Source organism: Sturnus vulgaris, chromosome 1 (assembly GCF_052056855.1).
Source record: "Sturnus vulgaris isolate bStuVul1 chromosome 1, bStuVul1.hap1, whole genome shotgun sequence".
Classification (NCBI taxonomy): domain Eukaryota; kingdom Metazoa; phylum Chordata; class Aves; order Passeriformes; family Sturnidae; genus Sturnus; species Sturnus vulgaris.
In genome coordinates this window covers 111185093-111201406 of record NC_142243.1, presented here as the reverse complement: position 1 = coordinate 111201406, position 16314 = coordinate 111185093, and the positions used below count along the sequence as shown (strand labels likewise).

At 36.8% G+C, this 16314-nt stretch overlaps 1 protein-coding gene across 4 annotated transcripts in view; it reads left to right on the top strand.

The window, feature by feature from the left end:
* SS18 (SS18 subunit of BAF chromatin remodeling complex) overlaps positions 1-15734 on the top strand; it is a 42351-nt gene extending 26617 nt beyond the window's left edge. For 2 of the 4 annotated variants that reach the window (XM_014874326.2, XM_088174262.1), the window contains 6 exons: positions 4661-4828; positions 5547-5651; positions 7825-7917; positions 8642-8764; positions 11389-11522; positions 13647-15734. In XM_014874326.2, coding sequence (XP_014729812.1) covers positions 4661-4828; positions 5547-5651; positions 7825-7917; positions 8642-8764; positions 11389-11522; positions 13647-13673 — 650 coding nt within the window. In that variant the 3' untranslated portion in view covers positions 13674-15734. The remainder of the gene's footprint in view (positions 1-4660; positions 4829-5546; positions 5652-7824; positions 7918-8641; positions 8765-11388; positions 11523-13646) is intronic. The other 2 variants (XM_014874320.2, XM_014874325.2) reach the window with 2 other exon arrangements.
* The last annotated feature ends 580 nt before the right edge of the window (positions 15735-16314 follow it).

The window sequence follows — 16314 nt, the reverse complement described above, 5'->3', positions numbered from 1 at the left end:
ATTGCCTCCATGTCCTGAAACACTGTCATGCTATATCCTTCATTGTATGGTTTGTCTAACTGTGGAAGACACTGTAGTTTTGTCATAAAAAAACAAAAGATACAAACAGCTGCCACTGAGCTTGTGCTTTCATCTTCTTTCCCTTGGGTAAAACATGAAAGGCAATGTTGGTAACTAAGGGTTTTTTTGTATGACATTTTATGTTCTAGTTCTTTTTAAATCATACCTGAAATTATAGCTCACTTTGAGATGAGAAGTTTGTGGAATAATAAAGTATGGAGAAGTGTCTACTGTCTTCAATTTGCAGCCTGAATCATACATTAGGAAAAAGTTTTGTATCCTCAAGTCTTCTGAGATAATGTTTAAATTGCTCCTGGTGTTAAAACATCTTTAGAATAGTGGTTCATTTGACTAAACACATCTGAATTGTAGTGTTTGTCAAGTTAAACTGACCCTACATATTGTTTCTGAGATAGTTCTCACAAGGCTTAAAACCATCATTGGAAAAACAAGCTTTTTTTTTTTTTTTTAATAAACGTCTGGAAAAAGCTTTGAAGGATGCTGCAGTGATGTAGATTTTTGTCATTTTTGTAACAGTAAACACAGTGATGAGATTGACCACGGTAAGTCTGGCATGATGGGCTTTGCTGATAGTCTAGATATGGATATCCAGTCACTTCATCTATGCAGGTGTACGTTGTGAAATGCCTAAAGAATAGACCCCTGGGCAACACAGCGTAATTTAGAAGACTGAACAATCAATGGCATGTACTGCTGCTTTTTGGTTATACCCACCTATTCCCATAGCTCTTTAGTCAGAACAGCAGAGTCACCAGTACCTTTGTGAGTGTGGTTCCTCACTTCTCTGTTTCTTCAAAAGGTTCCACCATGTCAGTGGTTATTCTTGTTCTCTCATAGCTTTTACCACCAGTATCTGAGTTTCAGCATAAGGGACAATGCTAAAGAGACATTTTTAAACCACTCACCTTCTCTGCAGCTCTTTCATCCTCTGCACTTCTGGTCTCAGATTTGTTACCTTTATCTGGGACCTACTTTCAGCTTGTATTTCTGTTTCTGTCTTACCTTACCTGTGTGAAGACTAGGCTGTCAGTTTCCAAAAGTCCCTTCTTGTCAGGAGACTTCCACAGTGTTACTGTACTTACAAGAAGATCAGGTAGTAGTCTGTAATCCACATACCTTTTCTTCCCTCTGCATGAGGCCTCCTTGTGAGATACTGACTGTAGCAGACGTTATTTTTTTTTTCCACAACTGTTCAAAGTTGCCTACACCTACTAAACAAAAATGTATATTCTTGATAATGTGGACCAGTTAAATTCTGTACTTGCATATTTTACAGAGATAATCTTAACACAATATTTCTTTGGATGCATTTTGGACACTCTACAAATAAGATACTTTGTCCTCTCTGGATTAAATGATTCTAGAAATTCACAAAAAAGCAGGGTTTCTATGGGGAGTTTTTGAGAGCACTGAGCATTCTCTTGCAGCTCTCAGTTATGTGAGCTTTGTATATGAAAGTCTTACCTCCAAGTCTGGTAGAGATCGTGACTTCCAAATGTAGTTTGTTACGTGATCGGAGATTTAAGAGCCGAGTTTTAGGGTGTTTGTAAAAATGCGTGCCACTAATATAAACTATATACGTGCCACTGATATAAAAATATTAGAAAACATCATAGAGTCATTGAATGGTTTGGGTTGGAAGGGACATGAAAGATCATATAGTTCCAACCTCCCTGCCTGTGCTACAACTAGCCCTGGTTTCTCAGAGCCCCATCCATCCTGGTCTTGAACGCATCCAGGGATGGGGCATTCACAATTTCTTTGGGCAGCCTCTTCCAATGCCTCACCTCCCAATATCCAATCTATACCTAACCTCTTTGAACTTAAAACCATTGCTCCTTGTCCTGTCACTATCTGCCTGTATAAAAAGTTCATCTCCCTCCCTTTTATAAAGCCTTCTCAAATTACTGGTAGGCCACATGACATCTCCCTGAACCTTTCTCTTCTCCATGCTCTCTGAGTTTCCTAAAAGGAGAGGTGCTCTCTCCCTCTGATAATCCTTGTGGCCTTCCTCCAGACTCGCTCCAACAGGTCTGTTTCTTTCCTCTGCTGGTCACCCTGGAGCTGGATACAGCACTCTAGGTGGGATCTCACCAGGGCATAGTAGAGGGGCAGAATCACCTTGCTTGACCTTCTGGCCATGTTTTTTCATGCAGCCCAGCATGCAGTTGGTTTTTTTGGACTGCAGGCCCACATTGCCAGATGAGACTCAGCTTTTCGTCAATGCAAACCCTCAAGTTCTTCTCAGGGCTGCTCTCGTGAGTTTCCCACTCTAAACTCCTGTCTGGGTTTGTCCCAGCGCAGGTGCTGCACTTTGCAGTTGGACTTGTTGAACTTCGTGAGGTTCTCTTGGGCCCACTTCTCAAGTTTGTCCTTGTGAAAGTAGATAATGAATTAGTAATCTTAAGATTTTTATTAAGTTTTGAGATTTTATGTCATATTAAGTATTACACGATGAATAAACGTAGCTTTTTCCTAGGCTAGATTTTTCAAAGGGAAGAATAAATTCAAAGTTCCCTCATCCCTCAAAACTGCTGCATAAAATGGTTATGTTCCATGAGGCAGTAGAGACCATGGTGGTTTTTTTAGGTATCTTCTTAATAAGAAGAGCCAAACTGGAAGGAAGCCAGGCCGTCTGCTAAGAGCACAACACACAGCCTGATACAGGGTAGTGAGTTTTCAGTGTGGCTCTACAAAGCGTTAATGAAGTTCTAATTTAAAAAGCAAACAGAAAATCTCTACATTGCACCATGGGGACCCAACACATTTTATCACATTGTCTTGTGACTAATATTAATATTGTTAATTAACAAGCTTTCTTGAGATCTAGGAATATTATGGCAACAAGTTTGTTTTTTTTTTTTTTCAAGACTGCCTGATGTTTCTCAGTAGCTCCAAACAGAGGAGCAGTGAAATGGAATAATCAAAATTACCCACTTGTTTAGAAGATCAGAAAAGGAAATGTATTTTACCAATAACTAAAATAAGTACATCTTTAACCCTTTTTTTGAACTTTAAAGTTGGGACACAGAAACTTGCCATACTGAGGGATAGAAGCATAACTGGATCTTCTTAAGAGTGGCCAATGTTTATCTTTAGAGGAAAATGAAGCTTAGACCACTTTACTTCTCAAGGAGACATCTCACACAGGGCTTTTATGGGATTTAACTAATGCATTTTGAATTCATACCATTAATTAATTTGTCTTGACTTTCCCTCATAACTCTGCATAGACGAGTTCTAAGTGACTACATATTCCTTTCCTTGTATAAATCCATTGTCACTTTATCTAGGTATTTTTCCTGTATTGTAGTTTCACACAGGACTTCTTCTTGTGCTTCAGCACCTACTCATTTAAAAATAATAACTGGAATGGAAAAATCTAAGCATACAGAAAGTAGATGATACCTTCCTTTTTTTCCTTGGATGGCACTTAGGAGTGGCTCTGCAAATTTGATGTTGGATGTCATGGTTTGGTTTAAGTTTTTTTTTTTTTTTGTGAGACTGCTAGTTACTTGTTATCTTTGTAGTTTAAAAAATAAATTAATTTTTATAAAGGCAAAAAACAGCTTAGACTTTCACCATTATAGACTGGGCAGTATGTGTGAAGTGGTTTGAATGAATATATTACAAAAATCTGTTGTTTAAAAAAGTTTTTAAAAAAACTCCATGTCATAACTTTCTCCTCCTCATGTTTTTGATACTGGAATAACTCTTTACTGAAGTGGTACTATAGAGGAGGCACAGAGGCTGTTTTTTGTTAAATGTTATATCAGTCTAACCTGCAATCTCATATAATGAAATGGTGTAATCATAGTTTTCATTGCTGTGTGGTGTCAGTAGGGTGCTCTTTAACTGTCTGTTTTCATTACTGAAATTTGCATTTCTCCAAGTACAGCCTTAATCAGATTTTGTCAGTTGATAAACAGGGACAGTACTTGATCTCTCCTGGTCTCTTTCTGTGGTTCATAGAAACCCGGTGTGACTTGGTGTGAAAGATTTCTTTGTTACAGACTGTTTGGGACTGTTCAGTGTCAGGCAGAGCCTGTGTTCTGTGGGTCTTCTGCATATGCCTGTTGTGTAATTGCCTGTCTGGTTCACGTGGTTTGCCTTTACAGGCTAAATAAAATTGTTGATTTTGTGATAATGGCTTAGTGGTTTGTTGATGGAATATAACAGCAACTATGTGTGTATTGAAACTACGCTCTGAATAGATCACAAATGTTAAATGTTTCTATGACTTACTAAGGTTTCACCATCAGGTTTTCACCTACACTTTTTTTGAAGATATTTTTTAAAACAAAAAGTCGTAAAAGCGTTTCAGTTATCTTTGTGGTTTTGAAGAAAAATCATCTAAAAAGCAACCTTCTTTAGGCTGACTTCTCTTTTGTAGTTTGATTACTGAATTGTTCACCTACATTTGCATAGGTCCAGAAACAGCAAACCCTTATCAGAGCAGTGGATATACAGAGCCTTTTTTGGTCCATTTTTAAAGGTTGAATTTTCCACGTTCTTTTGGAAAGGTTTAATCACAAATAATTTTTGCATATTTGACATTTTGCTGCTTTTCCTTTTATAGGTCCAATGATGCACCAGCAGCCTCCCTCCCAGCAATACAACATGCCACAGGCAGGTGGCCAGCATTACCAGGGGCAGCAGCCACCGATGGGAATGATGGGCCAAGTTAACCAAGGAAATCACATGATGGGGCAGAGACAGATTCCTCCCTACAGGCCACCACAGCAAGGTAGGAATTCACTTCAATATTTTTACACTGATTTTAAATAACCTTGTTTAAAACCATTTTACATCACTTTCTTGCTTACACCAAATTTCTATCAAGTCATTTGATGTGACAGACTTTGTTTGCAAACTCTTTTTGTTACCCTTTTTAAGGGTGGTTCTTGCAGCAAGAGGTTACTACTATCACCATGAAATGTGAAGATAAAATTGTTTTCTCTGTCTTTTGATTCTTTCTGAGATTATGTATTCTGAAATCATGCATCTCAGATATGCTGATGCAGAATTCTGTTTTGATATTTAAATGATAGGTACAGAAAAGGAACAGAATACCTACTTGGTTCTGAATTCATTCAATTAGAAAAAAAGGAACTATGTTCCACGATACTGGTTCTCTTTTTTATTTTTAGTCCCTTTCAACAAGGAATAATTTTATTTTTAACACCCTAGTCTATTATACACATATTCCTAAAATGAGCTCAAAACTGAAGTTTGGTATTTATAGTCTCAGCCTAGTGCAGCCAAACAACTGTGTGTTTGTATATGTAGATAGATACATTTACTTACTTTTTTTAACTAAACCAGATTACATATGTTGTCTGTAATGCAACAATATGGGTGGGGAATACATTTGAGAAATATTTCTCATACTAAAATGAGAAATTAGCAGGCTTTATAACAGAGAAAACAAGATATTTACGTATTGACTGGTTGTGGTTTTTCAGGCCCACCACAGCAGTACTCAGGCCAGGAAGACTATTATGGGGACCAATACAGTCATGGTGGACAAGGTCCTCCAGAAGGCATGAACCAGCAATATTACCCTGATGGTAATCTCTCATAAATGTTAACTTTCCCATTTTCTATACCTGCCCAATACTAATGTAGTCATATGCCCAAAATTAGGGGATGAGGCAAGAATAGTAATTGGATATCATACCTCACATTTACAATACCTTGCAAATTCAGAATTGTTCCTACAGTTTAAATTACTATGACTAGTTAAATTTACAACTTAAAACATGTAATTTGTATTACTCCCATTTGAAATTCTTAACGACCGTTTTAGTATTTCAAAATAATGGAAATAATTGGTTTTTCTCAAAGAATGGAGAGTTCCTTAGCATATCTAATATAATTGAGATGAATTTAAACAGTCATAACTTTATTAAGAGAGGGGGCGATATCCTTTTATTAAAAATCTTACTGAACTGAAAAAACTTGCTAAAAAGATGTGGGTTTTTTCTGTAAATACTCTACTTTTTTAACTTAGTGTTTCATTTTCATATAAGTCGCACAAATGTGTTATTGCTGACATGGTATGGGCCTTCAGTTTAACATTTATATAGGAATAAAGTGGTCCCTGCCCTGAGGATATTGGAAATGTGAATCCTCTTTGGATATCCCCTCAGTGCATTCGAGACAAGACTGAAACTTTGAATCTCATAAATCTGTCCTCCTACCTCCTGGAATATGGAGTCCTTAAGACTATTGGATTGTTTTATAAGTTAGAAAAGTTGAAATGAACTTGTTTTCAGGCTGAGTAGAGACTGGGAGAACAAAGATGCTGACTCCTGACTACTGTGATAACCATGTGTGCAACTTAATGGTATCTTATGAAGCACAAGAAATGTGGTAGATGTTAATGTTTAAAAAATATATACAAAGCAAAGCTGTGTAATTGCCAAAGCAATTGCTCATAGCAAATAAAGTGATGCAAGTCAGTTGTTTGAATTTAATTTCCATCAAACTGATTTTAAGATACATCAAGCCATGTCTGTATAAGCTTACATGTGTTAATTTCTGGAGATGTGTGTGCAGAGTTATTTTACAAGTTGTGGTAACTAGTAATTACTCAGCTTTCATTTTGGAACTTTTATGTACACATATGAACACTAAATTGTTACAGGTAATTTTCTCCAGTAAGGGCAGTTTTATGTTGTCATCAACAGCTCTGTGGCAGCACAGATTACTTCTAAGATCTGTTCCTTCTAAAGAGTCATCTTTATCATTACCTCATTATTACTCTTACGTAGAATACAAGGAGCATATTTTAAGACTTGTTTTAATGGTTATAGATGCATGTAAGATTCAGTCAGTGATGTATTGTACGGTTGCAGACCTGATAACAAAACCACTGAGTTTCAGAACTCTTTCCTCCTTTCCTTACTTGTATCTAAAATTTTTATTCTAAATTTTTATTATTTAATTTTGAATGTAGATAAAATTTTGGCATGTATTCTTCACCAAGCTAGCAATAAGGTGTATTTTGATCATCTGTAAGAAAAATATATGTGTGCTAAAACCAACAACAGGTGGGGTGCTTACTGCATGTATTGGTTTCTTAATCAGAGGTGCCTGTAGTCTCTGAATAGAAAGGTTTGTTTGAAATAAATCTGCTCAGTACTGGAATGTAAGAGGAAAAGTTTTCTTAAGATATGAAGTAGGAATTCTGTTTGTAGGGAAAACATTGAGTGTGTTATATTTCTGTCATTCAAAAACAATTTAATGTAGATGATGGTTCATAACTTCGTTGAGCTTTATTTGTTATATTTCACACTGCTTTTAGCATATGCTTTTGAATTGGAGATCAGCAGAACAGGTGTTAGACAAAGTATGATAATTGCTTTCTTTGTTCATTCTAATTTAATTCAGGTTATTTACATGTGAAAGGCCTAAATGCTTTCATTTTTTTTTTTGAGTGAAAGATGAAGTACTTCCCCCCACTCCCCCAACAAGGATTATCGGAAGGTTAAGACCATCCCTTGCTGTGATGTTTCTAGAGCTACTGCATTAAGTTTTTTTTTTTTTCCCCTGTCACATGTTAATTCAATATGAAAGGAAATCATATTAATAAGTCTTTGGCTAATACAATTGAAAATTCTTTTTCATGTATATCCAGTTGAAATTTTTTTTTTCCTTTTTCTGAGAAATGAAATATTTTTAGGGTTTTCACTCAGAGGCCATTAACGTTTCTTCCTGTCTCTTGTCGAATTGATGTAGGTCATAATGATTACGGTTATCAGCAACCGTCGTATCCTGAACAAGGCTACGATAGGCCTTATGAGGATTCCTCACAACATTACTACGAAGGAGGTATCTATATACCTTCACACACATACGCACATACATTCCCTTTCCTCCCCCACCCTCAACGGGAACAGAAACTTGCACAACACAACTTATACCCATGCAAAGCTCTTGTAGAATACTAGTTGCTGGCTGTCTTGGAAATGGCAGGGAACTTGAAGCCTTCAGAATAATTTCTTGCAAACACCTAAAATATATAACCACAATTTGCCATTCTAACAACAGTAAAATGACTAAAACACTCTAGAGAATTTTTTTTTTACCTCAATGGAAATTTTTATTTTAACATGAATTTGTTGGTTCAGTTGTATATCTTTTTGTGTGTGTATATATTTTGTATAATTATAGTGCCGTTAGGAAACAGCTTGCTGATCTTGTGTAGCTAGTCTGTGCTCTTGTAGCTGTCCTTAATTTTGTCTTTTTTTTTTTTTTTTTTTTTTTTATTTAGCATAGTCATGATCTTATGACTGTGATGTTCCAGTAAATGTAATGCTCGTTTGGCAGAGATGCTGAAAATGCTGCAGTTCAACTTTGCAAAATTGGCTTTAACTGCAGTTTGTTTGGCCGAGTTCCTTCTGTTTGGTTTGAGTTTCCTTTGTTTTGTTCAGTTTTTGAAATCAATATTGCATTTTCATTTTGTTCTTGTGTTGTTGGCTGTGCATCTTAGAAGGAAAAAAATTATAAAATAGGTATCTTTATGAGTTTTTGCTTTCTTGCAATGATCTTACAGGAAACTCGCAATACGGTCAGCAGCAAGATGCATATCAAGGACCACCGCAACAGCAGGGATATCCACCACAACAGCAGCAATATCCCGGCCAGCAAGGCTATCCAGGACAACAGCAGGGTTATGGTAAGAACCTGAGGACAGCTGTCACAGAAAGGACTAAGAGAGACCCTTGTTGTGTGTTATTCCATCCCTGTTTGACTGTGTCCAGAGGCCAGGCTTGCACAGAACAGTCTGTGCCTGCAATTTCACTGGGATGAGACAAGAAAACGTAGAAGGCAGTGTTTTCTGGGAGTTAGATCTGTTGGCAGTCTAGGAGAGTGTGGTAGCACAGAAAACCGAAGATGACTAAACAGCATTGTAATGGGTGTCTGTAATTTAGAAGGACCTGGAAAGATTCTGCTCTTTTCTGTCTTCTGTAGGTAAATGCAGTCACAAAGATGACAAAGAACCCATTTCATCTGTGCATTGGCCAATTAAAACAGTCTTTTAAAAACTGGTTTAAAACTTCATTCAACATTCATGAATCATTCTTTTCAAATTCTTGTACTGATCAGTAGAGAAATGACTATAAGCATTGACAGTGCAGCTTTAAAGAAACTGTGCCTTAAAAATTTGCGCTAGTAGTCCAAACCTTCTGATACACAGCAGGAATGAGAAATCCTCTGCCACAAGTCCCTGGATTCAAGGAAAACCTCCTAAAAAGGAAACTTAAAGCAGTAGAATGTAATTTTGGTGCATTAATTCTAAAAAACTTCATGTCAGAAGAGCATACTGAAACTACTGCTCTTTCAAGTTTTACTTGCTTGCATACTGTAAAGTCATATATATTTATGACAGAAGAAGGAATCTCTGAAATTCCATGAATTCCATGTATTTCGACTTTCAGCTCTTTTGCAGGCTTAAATGCAAAAGCTTTCAGCATGATATGTATGTGCTGAAATGCATGGGTAATTTGTTTGCCATGTTGATAAATGCCAGATTCACATGAAATCCAGTTATGCTGAGACAGAGTTAAGTTTTTAGAGGATCCGCTGAGATTTACCAGGTGTTCTACTTCTTGAGGTTGTGGATGAATTGATAGTTCTAAAGTAATACTGGTACCTACATTCTACTAAACATAATACAAGAACAGACTGAAGATCAGAGTGGAGATCCATGTAGATCATCGCTCTGAACTTTGTAAATAAAGAAGTAAAATCTGATTTATTCTGAAAGTTTAGGTTAAGAAATACTAGAAGAAAAGGGATTAGGAAATCTTTTGGAGCCACTTACTCAACATAATTCATAAAACAGCATAACATATTTTTCAGTTTCTGGTTTTTAGCAGAAATTGTTACTGAAGTCCCATTTTTTTTCTGTGAAATGTGTCAATGAATATTTAGAATTCAGCTATAAAGAATTACCATGAATAAATAAACCCATGTTCATTTGTCAGATGAACTCAGCACTTGTAGGTTGTTGTATTCTTGCTCAATTTAATATTTAATTGCTTTCTAATTTTCAAAGACGAATCAATATCTCAGTCATTACTATCAATATTTAAGGTTTTATTTCACTGTAGAAAGCTGAAACTGCATAGTTCAAGGGGATTTGAGGCCTGAGGAGAATGGTAATAGCTTATGGAGCTTTTCCTCTCCAGTTTGTCTTTAAACTGTCTTATAGATCCAGAATTCCAGAAGGAGTTACTAGCTGATGTCATGTTAATGTCCAATGTTTGTAGCTAAAACTAGCCCGCTGTAGCACTGAATCACAGCTGATAAAACACCTCTGTTTCTTCTGAGGGGAGGGGGAAAAAAGTGTTGGTTTGTTTAAAAGAAAGCACTTCTGAAGAGCTGCAAATCTTCAGCTTCAGGGTTGGTGTTGAAAAAGCTAACAGATCCACTGCAAAGGATTCATAGGGAGTGCCACTGACATACAGAGTACATCTCTCCCAGTGCTGGAGGGGATGGTGATAATTTTGTTTGGAACATGGCTACACTGCCTGATGGTGGTAACGTGCAGCTCCAGTGGTAGACAGGCCAAGTCCCTGTGAATAGTACCAGAAACTTATACTTGCAAAAGAACTACTTCTTTTACAGACAAAAAGGACTGGAGTCCAAGTTTTGGGTCTCTTCCTAGTCTTTTTCTGGAAAATTAATATTACCAAAGGAGTATGGAGTAGAGGGTGCTTTTTCCATCTCACAATAGCTTTTACTGCTTGTCACATCTCACATTTTATACATACATAACTTGCTTGCCTGACACCCTGTCAATGATTGCCTGCTGTGGTGTGAGACTTTACTTTCTGGCAGCACAGTACTGCTGGTCTCTTCAAAAAGTCCAAATGTTAAACATAGCTGATTATCTGGCTGCTCTTGGCATTAGAAAATTCTGGAACTGAAGCAGCATACATCAGGAGACTGCCTTCCAAATCCTGGAAAGGGCTCATGTTTATAATTTCTTGCCTTGTTCTTCTCTGTCCTGTGACCTTGTATGTGGAACTACATGCATTGATATTCAATAATGAATATAGAAATAAAAGTAAATGTTTCTGTAGTTGGAGCACAGGCCCTGGCAGCAAAGGTGCTTTCCAGGGGGAGAGGGGTGGGCCACTCAAAAGACCTAAGACCTAATTGCACAGTAGTGGCATTTCTTAGTCCTGGTTAGCTGTAAAATTCAGTGTTTCTCCTGTTCTCTTCTTTCCAACATCTTAAGCACTCTTTTTTTTTTTTTCCCCTTTTGTTTTTTCTTCATTTAATGATCCCCAGGTCCTTCCCAGAGTGGTCCAGGGCCTCAGTATCCCAATTATCCGCAAGGACAAGGACAGCAGTATGGGGGATACAGACCCACGCAGCCTGGGCCACCACAACCACCACAGCAGAGGCCTTATGGATATGACCAGGTATTCTTTCATTTCATGAGAAAGTTGTGATTCTTACATACTCATTTGGTAATCTTAGATTCTGGACATTTAAACTAATGAATTTTAGGACATAGTCTTTCAGGTGTGTACGTACAGTTCTCATGGTGTTTATGTCTTGGTGAGTTACCAAGAATCATTTGTATGGAATTGTGATTACTCATTCTCTCCTGTGTTTGCTAAATTTTAATGCAATTTGGCAAAGTGAGGTCTTCTCAGCAGTATTTTTGGACGTTAAAAATTAAGGTGATGTGTTTCATAGCCTTATGGTGAATGACTAATATGAAAGATGAGATTTCTAAATCTCATGGTGGATCATTTTTCATTACTTCTTTGCAATAGAAGTGGTTGAATTTATTTTCCACAAACACAAATCCTAATCAAAATCTTCCTCTTCAGCTGCAAAAGCACCTCAGGTGTTCAGCTGAGGTCCTTCAGCTGCAGAGCTTATGGGGAGACATGAAACCTCTTTTTGCACAGCTTTTCTCTGAGCCATATAAGGGGGCAGCGAACATGGGAAAGAAGTGACGTGAAAATTGACTGCTTCATTCCTGTCACTGCTAAGACAAGATTAAAACAAACAAATAGTTACCACCAAAACTTTAGGATGGAGTTGTAGTGAAGGGCTCATGTAAAAAGCTGTCTTAAAATTAAAGGATGAAGACGGTTTTATTCCTGTAAAAGGTACTAACTTGTAAAATCCAAACTTTTCATTATAAATAATTCAGAAATGTCATTAAAATGTACACTATTACTTTCCTTGGTACAAATAACCTAAATATTAACTAAATGATAAAGTTGAGGTTCTGATGTTTAACTAAAATCCTGTTACGTCAGTAGAAGATCAGTTGAACTTTCAAGAAAAACTTATCTGAGGAAGTGAGAATTGCCCACGATTTTGAAGAACAATTGGCTTTGTTTCTACATAAATTAGAGAAGACAAGGAAGAAGGAACAAACTCTCAGTGTGGTAGTTCAGAGATGCAGTTACTTTTAATTATTTAACAGATAAAATGTTTTTGCACTGAACCAGTAGCTTCCTCTGAAGACAGTAAGCTAAAGGAGAATTCTTTGCTTGTGGCCAGCATAGGGTCAAGCAGACTTGATCACAATTTGCTGAGTTTTTTCCAGCTTTCCTTGCAGAAGAAGTGGATAACCTTCTCTGTTGATAGGCTGTGCTCCTCCAGTTTGTGCAGTCTTGAGTTCCACTGGGAAACTCAATTACAGAAGACCTCTATTCCATACTGGCCATTCCCTTAGGAATTCTGCTGCTTAAATTCTCATCTGGCAGCTGTTGTGAAACTCTTCTTCATGACTGATTGTTATATTATAATGGAATATAACTGACACTGCAACATAAAACTAAAATGTAAAATACTGCCTTGTGGTAGTATTTTACATGGAATGGTGGCAGGATCGTTTGGGAGTATTTTCACTTCCTAGCACAGTCCTTCTTTCTGCAAGCCTTGAACTGTGTGGTGAAGGATCATGGTAAGCTTAATAGCATTGATACTTTCACCTCTGCCCACCTCTGCAGTACATGAAATTCACTCAAAAGAAATAGAGAATATTAATAAGGGTAGTAATTTTGTCTATTACATCTATGGAATAACTGCCTCCCATAGACTAGTTCTTCACGTTCATCAGGATGTGCCTTGGCTTTAAAATACATGTGCCATTATTCTGTAATGCTTGATAGATTAATAATTTTAGATACCTCTGTGTCATGGTTAGTTTCCTAAATTACTTTGAATTTAGGTGACCTTGACTTTTAGAAATAAATTTCAAAGTTTAAGTGGGAAGTAATCCCCATCTTTTGTTTTCTGATGATATTCTGCTAATTTCACAGCAGCTTGTTGAATGTAAAGGTATATTCTTTTGATCAAATTAGGTTCCTGGCCTTAAATTCATGTCTTTGGTCTTATTTCTACATTAAAGCACATAGTATTTTTTAGTGAGATGAAACTACACTAGTTACTTGTGTCACTATATAATTTACTTGTTTCTACCTTTTACTATCAGTTTATTTGGATGGTCTTCCAATTACAGCTTTAAATGTAGGAAAATATGCCTTGCGGTCTAATTATGTATTTTGAATTTTTTTTAGGGTCAATATGGAAATTATCAACAGTGAAAAAGTACTCACATTCCAGTAGGCAAAATTTATTAGCAGCCATCTTGTCTCCTCAGCACTGTGGACATCTTCCCGAGATGAGAACCTCCCATTCCATCTAGACTTTGGAAAAATCTTGTGGCTGTTTTATGGTATACAGTCTTTATGGGTTAATTGTTAAAGACTGTTCATTCTCAGAAACTAGTTTCACATCTCTACTCTAGATGGCAATATTGGACAGAAAATCTGTAACATAACAATTTGCAGTTAGTTGAGAACTGTATGTCAAACATACTGTTACAGACTGAGAGGTGCGAACAGCTTTGTATGTTTATGAAGGTTATGGGAATTTAATATTTTTTCCACAGATTTTTTTGTAGGGGGAAAGGGGAAATGCACACTTTTTACAGCAGCAATATTTTGTATATTATGTTTTTCATGTGGTGAATATGCAAGACAGTACACTACTCGCTGGGCAGGATAGCAAATCTACTGTTAAAAATGGGTAGGGGCATGGTAAATGCTTGATTGTATTAGTCTTGAAATGGTGTACAATAAAGATAACAGTGAAAAGATGGAGAGCATTCTATGTCACTGATGGGTTCAAGTACAAAGACTGAGAATCCCAGTTATCTAAATGGGAACATAATTAAGGACAGTGTAATATAGTCTTGTGCAAAGATGAATTTTTTAAGCTTTCCAATTTTTCTGAGTGAAGCGGTTTTGTAAAAATTGTTTCTAACATAGTTTGACAATTTTCTGCAACATTTTTTTGGGTAACAAGATAAACGTTTGGGTTTTATTTCTCAAGTGTTTTGTCAGAGCTTTGCATAAGCAAGCTGTAATCCTTCTTAATAATTGCAATAACAAAGAAAATGACAAGTGTTAATTTTACTTGGCTTGAATATGCAAAGAACTTGAAAAGGAATATGGAGAACAGGACTGTATTGTATAAGTGTATTTTAACCTTTAGTTGAATAATTTGTATGTATCAAAATAGCCTAGAGGACTTTGTAAAACCTATCTAAACTTTTGTCGTGGTTTAGGAATGGTATCCCCCAATTTTAGTCTTCCCACTGACACACTCCAAACTACATGCCGCTCGCTTGCTGCCCACTCTCCCTCCCCTTCCCTTGTGGCAGGCTGAAGAGGAGAATCAGAGGCACAAAAGGTAAAGATCACGGCTTGAGAGAACAATTTACTGGAAACAGCAGTGAAATAAGAAAATGAAAGTAACGGCAACAATACCAGTGCCAGAGGGTGCAAGAAAGAAGGCTTCACACGTGTTGATTGCTCACCACAGCAGAGCCCGGTTCCGCCCCACACTGCACTGTCTGGAAGGGTCCCCGGAAGCCGAGATGTTCCCTCCTGGCTACTGCAGAAATTAACTCCATCCTGGCCGGAACCAGGACAGCTTTCCTAACTGGGAGTTAGTAACATCAGAAAAAAGGGGCATTTGTTGTTTGTGGCCATTTTTCTTACTGATTAACATGAGAGCAAGGGGATATTTCACAACATCAAGTACAAAACCTGTTGGTGAGGCAAATGCCAAATTTTGTTTTGAACTGCATTAATGCTTATAGAGTTGCATGTGAGAGAGAGGCAGCACCTTGATCAGTAACAATATTACACAAAAAATTGGTTTTGAAACTGCCCTGCAACTGTGTATCAGATAAATAAATGGATATTCTTATCTGCAGAAATATATACATTCAAGAATCCCTGGGAACTTCTATAAATAATAAAACTTAAAATTAACCCAGGAGGAAAATAATATTTTGGGGTTTTTTCAGTTTGCAATCAATGTTCAGGGAGAAAAAAATACTAGTGTTCATAGTATGTATGACATTATATGTGGAAGACAAGATTTTCAATTTGTGTGTCCTTTTTAAAGGGAAAACAGTTTTCTTAAAGTCAACAGAAAATACACATCTAGGTTTGAACAGATATGGCATGAAGAACATTATTACAAATTAAAAGCTTGTAGGTTCTGTGCCAATTTTCCACCACTGTGTACTTCATTGCTATTTAAAACTGTACTCCATCAGTTCTAACGGAAGAATAAATTATTTGTGATTTTAATTTTCTCATTTGTTTCTTTAAATTAGATCCCTATCACTCTGATGTCTCATCTGGAGACTCTGCTGTGGGTTTTGATTTTAAAGACGTTTGGCCAGAATAACCAAACCTTATTTGCAGTCTAGGACTTTATCAAAATTCTCTTGCCATAGCCAAGTTAATTAGAATTAACTGTTCAGTAATCAGCATGTTGTGTAGGTTGTTTGTTAAGAAATTCTTCCTCTGAAAATGAAGGTCCATGAGGCTATAATCAAGATGACTGAATTAGATAAATGAGTTGACGAGGCAAAAATGTGTTGAACCCAACCTGGTGTAGATATGTTATCTCATTTGAAATAGGCTCAACTGACATTAAGAAATAATTTGTCTTGCCAGCCCATCTTCTGTTGTCTTATTCTCTTTTTTAATGGAAACTAAAATTGCAGTTTTAATAAGCAGAATTTCCTCCAGGGTTTCCCTCCTAGAGACTACTGCATTTGCAAGGTTTAATTGTTTTATAACAGTCCTGTTTCGTAAAACTTTTTAATTGGTGGTGACAAAAATTACCTTATTCCTCTGATACTATGCAAGAAGAACAACTTGA